The 18889-nt window shown below is 45.0% G+C and overlaps 1 protein-coding gene across 1 annotated transcript; it reads right to left on the bottom strand.

Annotated features, from left to right (window-relative positions):
• Nucleotides 1-10502: 10502 nt before the first annotated feature.
• LOC135530039 (ly6/PLAUR domain-containing protein 6-like) lies at nt 10503-14525 on the bottom strand (the record flags this gene model as incomplete). Its single annotated transcript, XM_064958434.1, has 2 exons — nt 10503-13091; nt 14395-14525. Coding segments are annotated over 2 exons (305 nt in total), but the record flags the coding sequence as incomplete, so codon positions are not given.
• Between the last annotated feature and the right edge of the window lie 4364 nt (nt 14526-18889).

Here is an 18889-nt window from a genome sequence, read left to right as displayed (position 1 = left end):
TCACAAAGTTCAAGGGGGCCGAATACTTTCGCAAGGCACTGTATATCTCACTGGTCACCCCCAAAGCCAATTCCTCCTTTGGTCGTCTTTCCTTCCAGTTCTCTGCTGCCAATGACTGGAACGAACTGCAAAAATCTCTGAAGCTGGATACTCATACCTCCCTCACTAGCTTTAAGTGCAAGCTGTCAGAGCAGCGCACAGATCACTGCACCTGTACATAGCCCATCTGTAAACAGCCCATCTATCTACCTACCTCATCCCCATACTGTATTTATTTGTCTTGCACCTTTGTACCCCAGTATCTACTTGCACATTCATATTCTGCACATCTACCATTCCAGTGTTTAATTGCTATATTGTAATTACTTCACCACCATGGCTTATTTATTGCCTTAACTCCCTTATCTTATGTCATTTGCACTCACCATATATATACTTTTTGTTTTCTTTTTTTTCTACTGTATTATTGACTGTATGTTTGTTTATTCCATGTGTAACTCTGTGTTGTTGTATGTGTCGAATTGCTATTTTTGTATTTTTTTTTACCTTTATCTTGGCCAGGTCGCAGTTGCAAATGAGAACTTGTTCTCAACTAGCCTACCTGGTTATATAAAGGTGAGATAAAATAAATAAAAATGAACTCTGTCGTGACCGGCCGCGACCGGGAGGTCAGTGGGGCGACGCACAATTGGCCTAGCGTCGTTCGGGTTAGGGAGGGGTTGGCCGGTAGGGATATCCTTGTCTCATCACGCACCAGCGACTCCTGTGGCGGGCCGCTAACCAAGGTTGCCAGGTGCATTTTGTTTCCTCTGACACATTGGTGCGGCTGGCTTCCGGGTTGGATGCGCGCTGTGAAGCAGTGCGGCTTGGTTGGGTTGTGTTTCGGAGGACCCATGACTTTCAACCTTCCTCTCTCCCGAGCCCGTATGGGAGTTGTAGCGATGAGACTAGATAGTAGCTACTAAACAATTGGATACCACGAAATTGGGGAGAAAACGGGGTAAAATTCAAACAAAAAATAAATAAATGTGATTTGATTTGATTTGACAGAGAAGAGCTTGGACTGGGCTGAGCCGTAGGGGTGGGAGGGACAAAGACCTGAGGTGGCAGAATGGAGTGCTCAGTTGGGGTGTAGGGTTTGAGCATAGCCTGAAGGTAGGAAGGGGCAGTTCCTATTGCTGTTCTGTAGGTAAGCACCATGGTTTTGTAGTGGATGCGGGCTTCGACTGGAAGCCAGTGGAGTGTGTGGAGGAGCGGGGTGACATGAGAGAACTTGGGAACTCTGGAACTCTAGTCTGTTTAGTTGTGTTCTAATCATGGGCCTAGAACTCTGGAACTCTAGTCTGTTTAGTTGTGTTCTAATCATGGGCCTAGAACTCTGGAACTCTAGTCGGTTTAGTTGTGTGATTTCTCTCCCATCAGACAGTGAAAGGTTAATGGGCGAAGCAAGGCCCCATGTTGCTGACAGATCAGGCCATAAGGCACACAACAATTAGCCCAAATTCCAGGCAGGTTGCGAGACAGAGACGTGATGGTTGGCGGCGCCAGGGAGTTAATCTGGTTGTACTATCTCTGAATCCCGCAACTCTTCAGACGTCTGGTACTATCGGGCATCTCAAACCATGGCCTCCGAGGTTTTAGTCTCAAGTTCTCATCACTACATACAGCAGGCCTACCGACTGTTGTTGACTGGGTCTGTCAGTCTCACAGATCAGTCTCGGTTCAAACACAAAGTACTTCTTATTTCTGCACACTGGCTTTGTATGCCAGTGTCAACACTTATTTTTGTTTCTGTCATTGTGATTTCTGCTATTGTGTTGATTGATTATTACATGAAAGTAAAGTGTTTAATGTACGATTAGTCAATCCGTGTGTATTTCCATTTATCGTCCCCACAACTGTAACCAAGGGGTTAGTGTAAATATTATACATACTGTACAGTATGTGGATGAAAACTCTGTGGTCCCCGTTTCCTGTCTAAAGAATAGAGGTCGAGGAGGTTGTTCTGTTAGTGATGAGAGGGGTTCTTCTCATTTCCTAAAGTCTGACTCCCTCCTTGGAGTTACTTTCTTAAGGAAATGGCAATGGCCGCCAGACAAGAAAAAGCTGTCTGTCGGTCTTGATATGAGCTGATTATGGATTGATCCTGTCAGCAATACAAACATTATCCGATACTGTTACTGTGGGGTTTCACACATGCTGGCAGAGTTTATCACATTAATTCATCTTTATTCATTATTAGTCAAGGTTGATAGCTAGGTCAGACTAGTTGCTTGTTAGTTTGCATTAAAAAAAAAAGAGTAATTAACATCAAACCTGACTCCCAAAGACAAATAATTTCCGACATTCAAATGAAATAAAAACATGTTTAGCCTGTATTTATAAAAGACCCCATTAATCAACTGTATCACGCACACACTTCCTGTGATAAACAGGCTCCAAGGACCACGTGCAAACACATTAAGCACACAGTCATGAGAAATCAGCGCTTTCTAAGTTTATTGTTTCAAGTTTACTGAGTCAGGGCCAGTGTTTAGCCAGGCCAGGAGGATGTACCTGATTGTGGGGAGTGGGAAGAACAATGGAGAAACAAAACTATCTATAATTCATTATTTCCTGTTTAATTAACTGTCTGAACTATACTGCATTCCTTCAAATTGACATAAATCTATTTCAAAACATATGCCGGTACCTCGTCTGCATGTACAGAACATCTCTGTGGCAGAGCTTTCATTCAGATCCCCAGTCAGTCAGAGACAGTGTAGTCAGTTAGATCCCTGCTCTGGCCCCAGTCAGAGACAGTGTGGTCAGTTAGATCCCTGCTCTGGCCCCAGTCAGTCAGAGACAGTGTAGTCAGTCAGAGACCTGCTCTGGCCCCAGTCAGTCAGAGACAGTGTAGTCAGTCAGAGACCTGCTCTGGCCCCAGTCAGAGACAGTGTAGTCAGTTAGATCCCTGCTCTGGACCCAGTCAGAGACAGTGTAGTCAGTCAGAGACCTGCTCTGGCCCCAGTCAGTCAGAGACAGTGTAGTCAGTCAGAGACCTGCTCTGGCCCCAGTCAGTCAGAGACAGTGTAGTCAGTCAGAGACCTGCTCTGGCCCCAGTCAGTCAGAGACAGTGTAGTCAGTCAGAGACCTGCTCTGTCCCCAGTCAGTCAGAGACAGTGTAGTCAGTCAGAGACCTGCTCTGGACCCAGTCAGTCAGAGACAGTGTAGTCAGTCAGAGACCTGCTCTGGCCCCAGTCAGATACTGTAGCCCGTGTAATTATATATACAGATGAAGTCGTAAGTTTACATACACCTTTAGCCAAATACATTTAAACTCAGTTTTTCCTGACATTTAATCCTAGAAAAATGTACTGTCTTAGGTCAGTTAGGATCACCACTTTCTTTTAAGAATGTGAAATGTCAGAATAATAGTAGAGAGAATGATTTATTTCAGCTTTTATTTCTTTCATCTCATTCCCAGTGGGTCAGAAGTTTACATACACTCAATTAGTATTTGGTAGCATTGCCTTTAAATTGTTAAACTTGGGTCAAACATTTCGGGTAGCCTTCCACATGCTTCCCACAATAAGTTGGGTGAATTTTGGCCCATTCCTCCTGACAGAGCTGGTGTAACTGAGTCAGGTTTGTAGGCCTCCTTGCTCGCACATTCTTTTTCAGTTCTGCCCACAAATTTTCTATAGGATTGAGGTCAGGGCTTTGTGATGGCCACTCTAATACCTTGACTTTGTTGCAAGCCTCAACCTTTTTCCTCCAAACATAACAATGGTCATTATGGCCAAACAGTTCTATTTTTGTTTCATCAGACCAGAGGACATTTCACCAAAAGTATGATCTTTGTCCCCATGTGCAGTTGCAAACTGTAGTCTGGCTTTTTATGGCAGTATTGGAGCAGTGGCTTCTTCCTTGCTGAGCGGACTTTCAGGTTATGTCGATATAGGACTCGTTTTACTGTGGATATAGATACTTTTGTACCTGTTTCCTCCAGCATCTTCACAAGGTCCTTTGCTGTTGTTCTGGGATTGATTTGCACTTTTCACACCAAAGTACGTTCATCTCTAGGAGACAGAATGCGTCTCCTTCCTGAGCGGTATGATGGCTGCGTGGTCCCATGGTGTTGATACTTGCGTACTATTGTTTGTACAGATGAACGTGGTACCTTCAGGCATTTGGAAATTGTTCCCAAGGATGAACCAGACTTGTGGAGGTCTACAATTCTTTTTCTGAGGTCTTCGCTGATTTCTTTGATTTTCCCATGATGTCAAGCAAAGAGGCATTGAGTTTGAAGGTAGGCCTTGAAATACACCCACAAGTACACCTCCAATTGACTCAAATTATGTAAATTAGCCTAATAAAAGCTTCTTAAGCCATGACATCATTTTCTGGAATTTTCCAAGCTGTTTAAAGGCACAGTCAACTTTGTGTATGTAAACCTCTGACCCACTGGAGTTGTGATACAGTGAGTTATAAGTGAAATAATCTGTCTGTAAACAATTGTTGGAAAAATTACTTGGCTCATGCACAAAGTAGATGTCCTAACCGACTTGCCAGAACTATAGTTTGTTAACAAGAAATTTGTGGAGTGGTTGAAAAACGAGTTTTAATGACTCCCACCTAAGTGTATGTAAACTTCCAACTTTATTTTTTTTTTTTTTAACTAGGCAAGTCAGTTAAGAACAAATTCTTTTTTACAATGATGGCCTACAATAATCCCAGGGTTGTCCAGGGCCAGGACGGGTGCTCTGTCTTTTCATTCTCATACCCACAACCACTTAATCCTGTTAGACCTTCACGCCAGGGAATTCATTCAATTAAGACACAGATTAGCACAGGGGTTTGCAATGAACTACAGGACTGGGTTTTGGGCAGACAAAAGCAAACACAGCTTACCTGACATAGAGAGAGGGTGCTTCTGGGAAAGCTGCGGTGTGGGAGTGCTGGGCACAGAGAGCTTTGCAGCATGGGACATAGTTGGATCAGTAGAGCACAAATGTGTGTTGCAAATTGGAGGTTAGACATAAAAATAAAATAAAAATCGATGCTATTTTAGTGATTTCCTTCCATACCAACTTTCATAACAAGCATCTGTTGAAAGTTGGTTCTGTTCTTCTGTTTTACTGTAAAGGGGTCAGAGAACCCCCTCCATCTATCCGTCCGTTACGCTCTCCCTAACAAGTTGCCATGACGCAAACTTCCATCATGCATCTAAAACAGTTACACTTCCTGGATCACTTCCAAAACCAGAAACAACACCCATAAATATGTTGGGGGTTCTCACAACATGCTTCCTTACTGTCAATGTCTTACTTCAATATCCACTTTATTGTTTCGTCGGTTACGCCTAGAGACAATATAGCTGTGCTATTTTACCCCGTTCCCACGGTAATGTCGTCATTTATAGAAATCTAGAAAATCTAGAAAATATTTTCAATGTGTTTGAGTATCTTCAAATAATGTGGCACAAATCAACTACTTCTATTACTACTTCTATAGTATTTTCAAATACCTGGATGAAATGCATGGGAGTGTGTATGAGTCAGTTTATTTTAGTCATTTTGAGCCAGTGTGTATAAGTCAGTGCATTTTAGTCATTTTGAGCCAGTGTATATGAGTTGGGGTATCTGAGTCAGTTTATTTTAAATCAGTTTGAGTCCTTTTGAGTATTTTCAATTTTAAAAAATCAAAATACTTACTTCTAAATGTCTTTGAAAGTAACTGAAATACCCCCAAATGGTATTTTAACCCAGGTCTGACACACACACACACACACACACTGTAATCTCATCTGGCCTGTGCTCCAGATACACTTTTAATCCCCTTCCCTGACATTCCAGGGGGATTGTGGTTCACAGCTGACCAACCCAGTCACCAGGGCACCCATATGCCCCTGTAATTATACCCCTCCATCCACCCCACGTACCCACATCCACCCCCCGTACCCCCCATCCACCCCTGTACCCCCCTGTACTTATGTCCCCTTCCTCTCTTTCCTGTCTCATCCTTTCCATGGATCACAAACCATCCATAAAATCTCTGTCATGGTTGTTCACGCTCCATTCTCTGCTTCTCTACAGTTCACAACACCCCTACCAGTCCAGGTGCAATGGCTTCATCAGTCCTATCACTGTTTCATTACATCAATGTAAGAACATTAAAGATAGGATCAAATTAACATTCGTACAAGGTAGTGTCCTAATCTCTGGCCATTTTCAGAATCACAAGCACTTCGACCTAGCTACACTGTCACCCTCTTATTTAAAAAAAATATATTAACCCCTCCCCCAATCCACCCCCCACCCCTCTTCAGAGGACAAATATTTTCCTCTCACTGTCAACTGTGTTTATTTTCAGCAAACTCAATGTGTGTAAATATTTGTATGAACATAACAAGATTCAACAACTGAGACATAAACTGAACAAGTTCCACAGACATGTGACTAACAGAAATGGAATAATGTGTCCCTGAACAAAGGGGGAGGGGTCAACAGTAACAGTCAGTATTTTGTGTGGCCACCAGCTGCATTAAGTACTGCAGTGCATCTCCTCCTCATGGGCTGCACCAGATTTGCCAGTTCTTGCTGTGAGATGTTACCCCAGTCTTCCACCAAGGCACCTGCAAGTTCCTGGACATTTCTGGAGGGAATGACCCTATCCCTCACCCTCTGATCCAACAGGTCCCAGACGTGCTCAATGGGATTGAGATCCGGGCTCTTTGCTGGCCATGGCAGAACACTGATATTCCTGTCCTGCAGGAAATCACGCACAGAAAGAGCAGTATGGCTGGTGGCATTGTCATGCTGGAGGGTCATGTCAGGATGAGCCTGCAGGAAGGGTACCACATGAGGGAGGAGGATGTCTTCCCTGTAATGCACAGCATTGAGATTGCCTGCAATGGCAACAAGCTTAGTCCGATGATGCTGTGACACACCGCCCTAGACCATGACAGACCCTCCACCTCCAAATCGATTCCGCTCCAGAGTACAGGCCTCGGTGTAACGCTCATTCCTTCAACGATAAACGCGAATCCGACCATCACCCTTGGAGAGACATAACTGCCTTACAACAGGCCCATGTGTCCTGTAGCCTACTTTATGTCAGGTGACCATGTGTACTGTAGCCTACTTTATGTCAGGTGACCATGAGTACTGTAGCCTACTTTATGTCAGGTGATCATGTGTCCTGTAGCCTACTTTATGTCAGGTGACCATGTGTCCTGTAGCCTACTTTATGTCAGGTGACCATGTGTCCTGTAGCCTACTTTATGTCAGGTGACCATGTGTACTGTAGCCTACTTTATGTCAGGTGACCATGTGTCCTGTAGCCTACTTTATGTCAGGTGACCATGTGTCCTGTAGCCTACTTTATGTCAGGTGACCATGTGTACTGTAGCCTACTTTATGTCAGGTGACCATGTGTCCTGTAGCCTACTTTATGTCAGGTGACCATGTGTACTGTAGCCTACTTTATGTCAGGTGATCATTATTGCCATTACAAGAATACCATTGCCACGGGCAACCACTTGTTTCAATGCACAGCGTCTGCTAAATGGCACAGGAATCCAGAGAGCCCTGTACTGTGCTGTGTCATTGGGTGTTTCCCCTGCAGTGAGAGAGGACTTGATGTGTTTCCATTGCAGATCCCTCTTCCCTGAGAGTCCTCTAAGGGTAATTAAAATCTCAGCAGGTAGAAGCTGAACAGGATATGCAGCCGTGCCCTCATACAATGAGGGTCATTCTTGAAACCCAGCACCAGCCAGGCATCCGACAACTAGGCCTGAAACAGCATTTAATCACAATCACTAAAAACATGTCATTTAACAACCAGGCAAGAAACAGCCCTCAATCACAATCACTAAAAACATGTCATTTAACAACCAGGCCTGAAACAGCCCTCAATCACAACATTTATATAAGGGTCAAGCTCTATCTTTTCCTGTTGCAGGCTTCTCTCTCTGCTCTCTCTCTCTCTTCTCTTTCTCTCTCTCGCTTGTCTCTCCCTCTCTCTGCTCTCCCTCTCTTTCTCTCTCTGCTCTCCCTCTCTCTCTGCTCTCCCCCTCTATCTCTCTGCTCTCTCTCTCTCTCTCTGCTCTCCCCCTCATGCTTCTGTATAGCTGTGTTTTCTTATTGACTCCTCTAATCTCATGTTTCTGTGTTTCTCTTTTCCTACGGTGAGAGGCTGTGAGAGCAGATCTCTGGGCAACACAACCACTCCACCGGTCACCTTTAAATGAACAAAGATCCTGAGGCAAAAGAGAAAGAGGTTAATCCCTTTGAAAAAAAAGGATTGGAAATGACACTGCAGGGTCTAAAGCCTGAGAACGCTATTGCTGTTTTCACTGCCCCTGAAAGAGGAGAAGGCAAAAAAAGAGAACAAGATATTTTTCTCCCACTGACAGCCATACATGTCCGGCTGTTTCCAGATTAGGACATCACCTAAGAACCCCAGCTACCACTGATGCCACCTCAGAGTGAAACCTAAAGCCTTTAGAATTCTCTACAACGTCGACTTCATTCAGTCCATATGCGGTAGGAAGAGGACAAAGGCCCCAGGATATTAACCCCGACTCCCCTGGAGATCTATCCAACTGGGGTCATGTTCCCAAACAACGCCTCACTCTGGGAGCAGTCTGAGGCCACTGGGGCCAGACCATAACTCACCATGGAGGACACCACCCAGTCCCAACACATTTTACTGTTGTATTGTATTGGACCACTTGTTTTTGACTGTTTGTTTTGACTGTTTGCTCAAGTACTTTGGATCTGAATTGGAACAAAGCACCACATTTCACTTTATTTTCAATGTTAAACCGTCAATTTGTCATATTTACTCTTGAATGCCTTCTCTTGAATGATGCACTTTTACCTAACGCCCATTGGTTATACTGTTGCATTCCATCCCTTTGTCGTCCAATACACCAGGTTGAGGAATGGTCGCTATGCTGATCCTCAGGGCAGGGTAGCCCTACTGGTAGTACTACCAGTAGGGCTACCCTGCCCTGAGGATCAGCATAGCGATCATTCCTCAACCAAGGGGGACATAAACACTGTCCAGACTGAAGGGTTGTTTGTTTGCTTTGCCCCCGGGGCGGCAGGGTTGCTTAGTGGTTAGAGCTGACAAGATACAAATCTGTCATTCTGCCCCTGAACAGGCAGTTAAACCCACTGTTCCTAGGCCGTCATTGTAAATAAGAATTTGTTCTTAACTGACTTGCCTAGTTAAATAAATAAAAATAAATGTAAAAGTATTAGAACGGGGAATCAGGGGCCTGTCAGAGGCACACAGGGGCCCGGTCAGAGGCACACAGGGGCCTGTCAGAGGCACACAGGGGCCCGGTCAACACTCCAGAGATGGCTTATCAGGAACTGCTGCCAATTCTACTGATGACATGGGTCTGCTCGGTTCTACTGATGACATGGGTCTGCTCGGTTCTACTTATGACATGGGTCTGCTCGGTTCTACTGATGACATGGGTCTGCTCGGTTCTACTGATGACATGGGTCTGCTCGGTTCTACTGATGACATGGGTCTGCTCGGTTCTACTGATGACATGGGTCTGCTCGGTTCTACTGATGACATGGGTCTGCTCGGTTCCGAAGAGTCGTCCTCAGATGTCACTTTTATATTTATGACCACTGAAAGTTGGACGGGTAGAAAAACAAACAGATTTATAGGCACCACACTGGGGCTGGGGCTGGGGCTGTGGCTGGGGACTGGGGGCTGGGGGCTGGGGACTGGGGGCTGGGGGCGGGGGCTGGGGCTGGGGGCTGGGACTGGGGGCTGGGGACTGGGGACTGGGGACTGGGGACTGGGGACTGGGGGCTGGGGCTGGGGGCTGGGGCTGGGGCTGGGGCTGGGGGCTGGGGGCTGGGGCTGGGGCTGGGGCTGGGGCTGGGGCTGGGGCTGGGGCTGGGGGCTGGGGCTGGGGGCTGGGGCTGGGGACTGGGGCTGGGACTGGGGGCTGGGACTGGGGCTGGGGGCTGGGGGCTGGGGGCTGGGGCTGGGGCTGGGACTGGGACTGGGACTGGGGACTGGGGCTGGGGGCTGGGACTGGGGGCTGGGGGCTGGGACTGGGGCTGGGGGCTGGGGGCTGGGGGCTGGGGGCTGGGGCTGGGGCTGGGACTGGGACTGGGACTGGGGACTGGGGCTGGGGGCTGGGACTGGGGGCTGGGGGCTGGGACTGGGGGCTGGGACTGGGACTGCAATTGATGGAAATTCTGCAATCTGTTTTAAAAGGGACGGATATGAATAGCAATGGAATGCAGATGCATGGCAAAAATGGGATATCTATCAAATGATCCTCACCTACAGGAATCTCCCACTAATTCCTATTGTAGTGAGAGGACGAAGCATGGTGATTGAATGCTGATTCTCTTGTCTGACTCTGAATGGGTATTCAGGCCTAGTTTGGTCAGACCATTGGTTGAATTGGTATCCAGCACTACAGTAGTATTGTTTTGTTGCTCAAATAACACTTATCTCATACGCCATTGACTAAGTGGTCATGTCTTCATCTTTAATATGACGTTACAAAGTCGTTCACATCTATATATACAGTTATTTACAAAAACATTGCATGTAAAAAAACAGAGATGATATTTACATAATATCAATTGGCACAACATAACATGCAACAGCCACATTATCAATGTTGATAAACTCATGCAAACGCACTTGTACGGTGCTTCTCTAGAGTCAGATTAAGGCAACATCTGGCAAGATATGTTGGCTCTCAGGTCACAATGCAAAAGACCTTGTGAAATATTTTAAAGATTAAATCAATCAGGCAATACTAGAGTTTAAGGGGAACAACATGTTCTAGCCCTTAAAGGGATACTTCGGGATTTTGGCAATGACGCTCTTTATCTACTTACCCAGAGTCAGATGAACTCATGAATACCATTTTTATGACTCTGTCCAGTATGAAGGTTAGGGGTTATTTCGCGAGCCAATGTGAAGTAGCATTAACACAATGACTGGAAGTCTATGGGTATCTGCTAGCATGCTAACCGCGAAACTACCTCTAAGGTCCTTCGTACTTGACACAGAGACATTAATGGGGTCCATGAGTTCATCTGACTCTAGGAAAATAGATAAAAGGCCTCGTTGCCAAAATCCCAAAGAATTCCTTTGTTTACCCCATAAATAGGACCCTGTGTTTTGAGCAATCGTCACATGACCTGGATTTGAACCTTTATTTAAAGCTGCCCCCTTTTTCTGTTTATTTCAGATGGTCCAGAACCCTCCTCAGACAAATGCAAATCGGGTGCAATCCTCATTTCTGGCTGAGCTCAGAATACAGGATAAAATCTTGCTGTGATAGTGGACAACACAAGGCCCGCCATAAAAAAAAACTGAATGTAATTTATCAAATGTGAACAGAGCAGACTACAGTAGATGAAAACGTTTGCCATCTGTAAATTCACTCTTTTCCTCTTAGCATTTGCCTGTAGTGCTACTGAACAGACAGCAGAGACGGAGGCTTGCACACCTTGGTTCAAATACCATTTGAAATGACCGGTCTCCTCTATGTCTCGGGCGGTCAGCCTAAACAAATCATAAAAGCCTGGAGAACAATAACACTGTATTTGCTTACTCTGCATTTTTCTCGGCCAGCCAGGCAGCCACGCCGGCCAACAAAGAGTGATGGATGACAAACATGTCACGAAACACCGTATAAACACCAGAGGTATGTGTCACGAGAACGGAAAACATTAAAACAGGGGCGAGTAAAAGCCTACTAAAGAGCATCCTGTGTGGCTCAGTTGGTTCAGCATGGTGCTTGCAACGCCAAGGTTGTGGGTTCGATTCCCACGGGAGACAAGTATGAAAATGTATGCACTCACTACTGTAAGGAGCTCTGGTTAAGAGCATATGTAATGTAGTATCAGTAGATAATGGTGTCATGTATTGTTGCCTCTCACTAAAACTGTGGTTCAGTGCTAGAATTACAGTACAGCTCCTGAAGCCTAGCCCAAGTGCTGTGCTTAGCTATGGGGGTAGCTTACTGTACTGTACGGAATGTCAGATGTATTTTTTAGCTTAGCTATGGGGGTGGCTTACATTATATGTGTGGAAAGTCAGGTTTATTTTCATCAACGGAAAATGTTAAGCCAAAATAGACCTGTAATTAACTCGAATCCTTTTTAAGGTTTGAGGAAATAGTTTTTCCACAACAGAAACACCACCTCATGCAAAGCGTTCTACGTTTGTTTGATGGGCACCAGGCTCTCATTCCGTTGTTAAAAAGACTCTCCACATACTACACATAAAAACATGAGCAGTGCCAATGTTATCTGTTCCACTTTACCTAAATGCTAACATTTCACACATACATAATCACTGTCTAACAGCCATGTTCCTTAAAAAAATAAATACTATGTATATGTACATAATGTGTCAAACACATGGGGAACTGACTCACAAATGTGAAAACATAAAAACACACAAAAGGTTCAAGCAGACTAATCCTCACAGAAGCTGCTGTCTTGTCTGTTATTCTTCCTCATCACTGGAAAATATTGCAGCTTTTACAATGACCTATAGCCTACTGACGAGTCCAAACACGGCACTGTTTCCCCTCCTTCTGTCCCTGTGCAGAAGACTTGTAGGGGGAGAATGATGCAATGTCATACTGTGATATTTAGTATGTTTGATCCTTCAAGATTGACAGCCATATTGCCTATTTCAGAAGCAGTGTCGAGCTCTAAGTGCTTGTTTTATTGAGGCCCTGCATAACGATGAAAGATAATCAAAAATGGTTTCCTATTGAATTAAAAGGGAAATAAATTGTCCAAAACCTGCAGTGAGTCCTATCTCCATCGGGTGTATATTGAGTCCATCTAGTCGTATCAGACCTTCAACTGTTAAATAAAATGCTATTTATATATATATGTGTGTGTGTTTCTCTCCACTGGTCAGACATAGGTGGAGATGAGCAGGGTGAAGTAGAGCAGGCTGGATGTTAGTGTGTAGCACTGTGAGAGCCCTGTGGTGCCGCTGAGGGGTGAGGTGGTGGCGAACACAGCCTCCGTCACGTTCCAGGGGAGAGGAAGGTTACAGATATTCCCCTCACAGCATGCTGTGCAAACCTAAGGAGAAAAGTTTCACCATTAGATCTCTCTCTGCACTCCCTCTGATCTCTCTCTCTCGCCCATCTCTCTCTCTCCCATCTCTCTCTCTCCCCTCTCTCTCTCTGCACTCCCTCTCTCTCTCTGCACTCCCTCTCTCTCTCTGCACTCCCTCTGATCTCTCTCTCTCTCTCTTTCTCGCCCCTCTCTCTCTCGCCCCTCTCTCTCTCTGTCTCCCCTCTCTCTCTGTCTCCCCTCTCTCTCTGTCTCCCCTCTCTCTCTGTCTCCCTCTCTCTCTGTCTCCCCTCTCTCTCTGTCTCCCTCTCTCTCTCTCTGCTCCCTCTCTCTCTCTCTGCTCCCTCTCTCTCTCTCTCTCCCTCTCTCTCTCTCTCTCTGCTCCCTCTCTCTCTCTCTGCTCCCTCTCTCTCTCTCTCTGCTCCCTCTCTCTCTCTCTCTGCTCCCTCTCTCTCTCTCTCTCTGCTCCCTCTCTCTCTGCTCCCTCTCTCTCTGCTCCCTCTCTCTCTCTCTCTCTGCTCTCTCTCTCTCTCTCTGCTCCCTCTCTCTCTCTCTCTGCTCCCTCTCTCTCTCTGCTCCCTCTCTCTCTCTCTCTCCAGGGGAATCATGCAGACTTCTGAGGTTGTGAGGACACACCATTGACCAGGGATTAGAATGGCAGTGTACTGGAGTGAGCACTGTGGAGGATCTCCAGATGAACTCAAAAGCACCGTTAAGTGGTTGTGACATGGACAGGGCCGTAACATAAAGGGCCATTTTCACATAGTCTGACCCTGGTTATTGACCCCCCGGCCAATATTAAGCAAATATTCTTTAAAGTACTACGTAAGTAGTTTTTAGTTTTTACTTTAATACATTCATAAAGAAAATAATGTACTTTTTACTCCATACATTTTCCTTGACACAAAAAAGTACTCGCTACATTTGTAATACTTTGCAGGACAGGAAAATGGTCCAATTCATACATGTATCAAGAGAACATCCCTGGTCATCCCTACTGTCTCTGATCTGGCATGCTCACTAAGCGCGCATTCTTCATTTGTAAATAATGTCTGAGTGTGCCTCCAGTTTATCCATTAAAAAAAAGTTTTTTAAATGGTGCCTGTCTGGTTTGCTTAATATAAGATTTGTTTCTTATTTTCCAAGTAAGAAAATGCCATGCCCAAGGTCAAGCAGAATAATTACGCCAGAGAAACCCCGACCCCACACCATTCTATCCTCCCAACACCAGGCCAAACTATTCCCCTCTTCCCATCTTGAATCTAACCTCCCAACACTATCCCCTTATTGAATACTCCCCACTCCTTACCCTGGTTCCTTCATTGTCTTCTTCAGAGCATCCAGTAGAGAGGCAGTCTCCCAAAGCCACACAACGCTTTGTCACAGAGACACTGTCCCCCTCCATGTCCATCTTGTGCCGCGTGTAACAGTATCTAGCCTCTGTTGAGAATAATAAAGATAGTAAATAAGACATATTGACCTGGTAGCTACAATACCACTTTTTAGTTAGCATGGATGGATACTGAGTTAACTCAGCTTAACCAGGGATTAAGAATTGAGAGAAAAACTGTAGTTGTTTTTTTCTGTTCAGTTTGTGGGATAAAAAAAACACAGACTAACTCCATCTAACGCCTCTGTCATACGGTATCTGAATTAACGCCTCTACCGTACGGTATCTGAGTTAACGCCTCTGTCATACGGTATCTGAGTTAACGCCTCTGTCATACGGTATCTGAGTTAACGCCTCTGTCATACGGTATCTGAGTTAACGCCTCTACCATACGGTATCTGAGTTAAAGCCTCTGTCATAAAGTATCTGAGTTAAAGCGCCTGTCATAAAGTATCTGAGTTAACGCCTCTGTCATACGGTATCTGAGTTAAAGCCTCTGTCATAAAGTATCTGAGTTAACGCCTCTGTCATACGGTATCTGAGTTAAAGCCTCTGTCATAAAGTATCTGAGTTAAAGCCTCTGTCATAAAGTATCTGAGTTAAAGCCTCTGTCATAAAGTATCTGAGTTAAAGTCTCTGTCATAAAGTATCTGAGTTAACGCCTCTGTCATACGTTATCTGAGTTAAAGTCTCTACCGTACGGTATCTGAGTTAACGCCTCTACCGTACGGTATCTGAGTTGAAGCCTCTACCATACGGTATCTGAGTTAAAGCTCTGTCATACGGTATCTGAGTTAACGCCTCTGTCATACGGTATCTGAGTTAAAGCCTCTGTCATACATACGGTATCTGAGTTAACGCCTCTGTCATACGGTATCTGAGTTAAAGCCTTAAAGTATCTGACCTCTACCATACGGTATCTGAGTTAACGCCTCTGTCATACGGTATCTGAGTTAACGCCTCTGTCATACGGTATCTGAGTTAACGCCTCTGTCATACGGTATCTGAGTTAACGCCTCTGTCATACGGTATCTGAGTTAACGCCTCTGTCATACGGTATCTGAGTTAACGCCTCTGTCATACGGTATCTGAGTTAACGCCTCTGTCATACGGTATCTGAGTTAACGCCTCTGTCATACGGTATCTGAGTTAACGCCTCTGTCATACGGTATCTGAGTTAACGCCTCTGTCATACGGTATCTGAGTTAACGCCTCTGTCATACGGTATCTGAGTTAACGCCTCTACCATACGGTATCTGAGTTAAAGCCTCTACCATAAAGTATCTGAGTTAAAGCCTCTGTCATACGGTATCTGAGTTAACGCTGGTTATCTGTCATCATACGGTATCTGAGTTAACGCCTCTGTCATACGGTATCTGAGTTAAAGCCTCTGTCATACCAACGCCTGAGTTAACTGTCATACGGTATCTGAGTTAAAGCCTCTACCATACGGTATCTGAGTTAACGCCTCTGTCATACGGTATCTGAGTTAACGCCTCTGTCATACGGTATCTGAGTTAAAGCCTCTGTCATACGGTATCTGAGTTAACGCCTCTGTCATACGGTATCTGAGTTAACGCCTCTGTCATACGGTATCTGAGTTAACGCCTCTGTCATACGGTATCTGAGTTAACGCCTCTGTCATAAAGTATCTGAGTTAACGCCTCTACCATACGGTATCTGAGTTAACGCCTCTGTCATACGGTATCTGAGTTAAAGCCTCTGTCATACGGTATCTGAGTTAACGCCTCTGTCATACGGTATCTGAGTTAACGCCTCTGTCATACGGTATCTGAGTTAACGTCCTCTGTCAACGCCTCTGTCACGGTATCTGAGTTAACGCCTCTGTCATACGGTATCTGAGTTAAGCCTCTACCATACGGTATCTGAGTTAACGCCTCTGTCATACGGTATCTGAGTTAACGCCTCTGTCATACGGTATCTGAGTTAACGCCTCTGTCATACGGTATCTGAGTTAACGCCTCTGTCATACGGTATCTGAGTTAACGCCTCTGTCATACGGTATCTGAATTAACGCCTCTGTCATACGGTATCTGAGTTAACGCCTCTGTCATACGGTATCTGAGTTAACGCCTCTGTCATACGGTATCTGAGTTAACGCCTCTACCATACGGTATCTGAGTTAAAGCCTCTGTCATAAAGTATCTGAGTTAACGCCTCTGTCATACGGTATCTGAGTTAACGCCTCTGTCATACGGTATCTGAGTTAAAGCCTCTGTCATAAAGTATCTGAATTAACGCCTCTACCATACGGTATCTGAGTTAACGCCTCTGTCATACGGTATCTGAGTTAAAGCCTCTACCATACGGTATCTGAATTAAAGCCTCTACCATACGGTATCTGAGTTAAGCCTCTGTCATACGGTTATCTGAGTTAAAGCCTCTACCATACGGTATCTGAGTTAAAGCCTCTACCATACGGTATCTGAGTTAAAGCCTCTACCATACGGTATCTGAGTTAAAGCCTCTGTCATACGGTATCTGAGTTAACGCCTCTGTCATACGGTATCTGAGTTAACGCCTCTGTCATACGGTATCTGAGTTAACGCCTCTGTCATACGGTATCTGAGTTAACGCCTCTGTCATACGGTATCTGAGTTAAAGCCTCTGTCATACGGTATCTGAGTTAACGCCTCTGTCATACGGTATCTGAGTTAACGCCTCTGTCATACGTATCTGAGTTAAAGCCTCTGTCATACATTAAAGCCTCTGTCATACGGTATCTGAGTTAACGCCTCTGTCATACGGTATCTGAGTTAACGCCTCTGTCATACGGTATCTGAGTTAAAGCCTCTGTCATACGGTATCTGAGTTAAAGCCTCTGTCATACCATAACGGTATCTGAGTTAACGCCTCTGTCATACGGTTCTGAGTTAACGCCTCTGTCATACTGGTTAACGCCTCTGAGTTAAACGCCTCTGTCATACGGTATCTGAGTTAAAGCCTCTGGTCATCTGAGTTAAAGCCTCTATACGGTGAATTAAAGCCTCTACCATACGGTATCTGAGTTAAAGCCTCTGTCATAATACGGTATCTGAGTTAACGCCTCTGTCATACGGTATCTGAGTTAACGCCTCTGTCATACAGTATCTGAGTTAAAGCCTCTGTCATACGGTATCTGAGTTAACGCCTCTGTCATACGGTATCTGAGTTAAAGCCTCTACCATACGGTATCTGAGTTAACGCCTCTGTCATACGGTATCTGAGTTAACGCCTCTGTCATACGGTATCTGAGTTAAAGCCTCTGTCATACGGTATCTGAGTTAACGCCTCTGTCATACGGTATCTGAGTTAACGCTCTGTCATACGGTTATCTGAATTAACGCCTCTGTCATACGGTATCTGAGTTAACGCCTCTGTCATAAAGTATCTGAGTTAACGCCTCTGTCATACGGTATCTGAGTTAACGCCTCTGTCATACGGTATCTGAGTTAACGCCTCTGTCATACGGTATCTGAGTTAACGCCTCTACCTGTCATACGGTATCTGAGTTAACGCCTCTGTCATACGGTATCTGAGTTAACGCCTCTACATACGGTATCTGAGTTAACGCCTCTGTCATACGGTATCTGAGTTAACGCCTCTGTCATACGGTATCTGAGTTAACGCCTGTCATACGGTATCATACGGTTCTGAGTTAACGCCTCTACCATACGGTATCTGAGTTAAAGCCTCTGTCATAAAGTATCTGAGTTAACGCCTCTGTCATACGGTATCTGAGTTAACGCCTCTGTCATACGGTATCTGAGTTAAAGCCTCTGTCATAAAGTATCTGAATTAACGCCTCTACCATACGGTATCTGAGTTAACGCCTCTACCATACGGTATCTGAGTTAAAGCCTCTACCATACGGTATCTGAATTAAAGCCTCTACCATACGGTATCTGAGTTGAAGCCTCTGTCATACGGTATCTGAGTTAAAGCCTCTACCATACGGTATCTGAGTTAAAGCCTCTACCATACGGTATCTGAATTAAAGCCTCTACCATACGGTATCTGAGTTGAAGCCTCTACCATACGGTATCTGAGTTAACGCCTCTGTCATACGGTATCTGAGTTAACGCCTCTGTCATACGGTATCTGAGTTAACGCCTCTGTCATACGGTATCTGAGTTAACGCCTCTGTCATACGGTATCTGAGTTAACGCCTCTGTCATAAAGTATCTGAGTTAAAGCCTCTGTCATACGGTATCTGAGTTAACGCCTCTGTCATAAAGTATCTGAGTTAAAGCCTCTGTCATACGGTATCTGAGTTAACGCCTCTGTCATAAAGTATCTGAGTTAAAGCCTCTGTCATACGGTATCTGAGTTAACGCCTCTGTCATAAAGTATCTGATCTGTTAAAGCCTCTGTCATACGGTATCTGAGTTAACGCCTCTGTCATACGGTATCT

The sequence above is a fragment of the Oncorhynchus masou genome, unplaced genomic scaffold, assembly GCF_036934945.1.
Source record: "Oncorhynchus masou masou isolate Uvic2021 unplaced genomic scaffold, UVic_Omas_1.1 unplaced_scaffold_1240, whole genome shotgun sequence".
NCBI lineage: Eukaryota > Metazoa > Chordata > Actinopteri > Salmoniformes > Salmonidae > Oncorhynchus > Oncorhynchus masou.
Note: the sequence above shows the minus strand (reverse complement) of the source record. Positions and strands in the feature narration are given on the sequence as shown.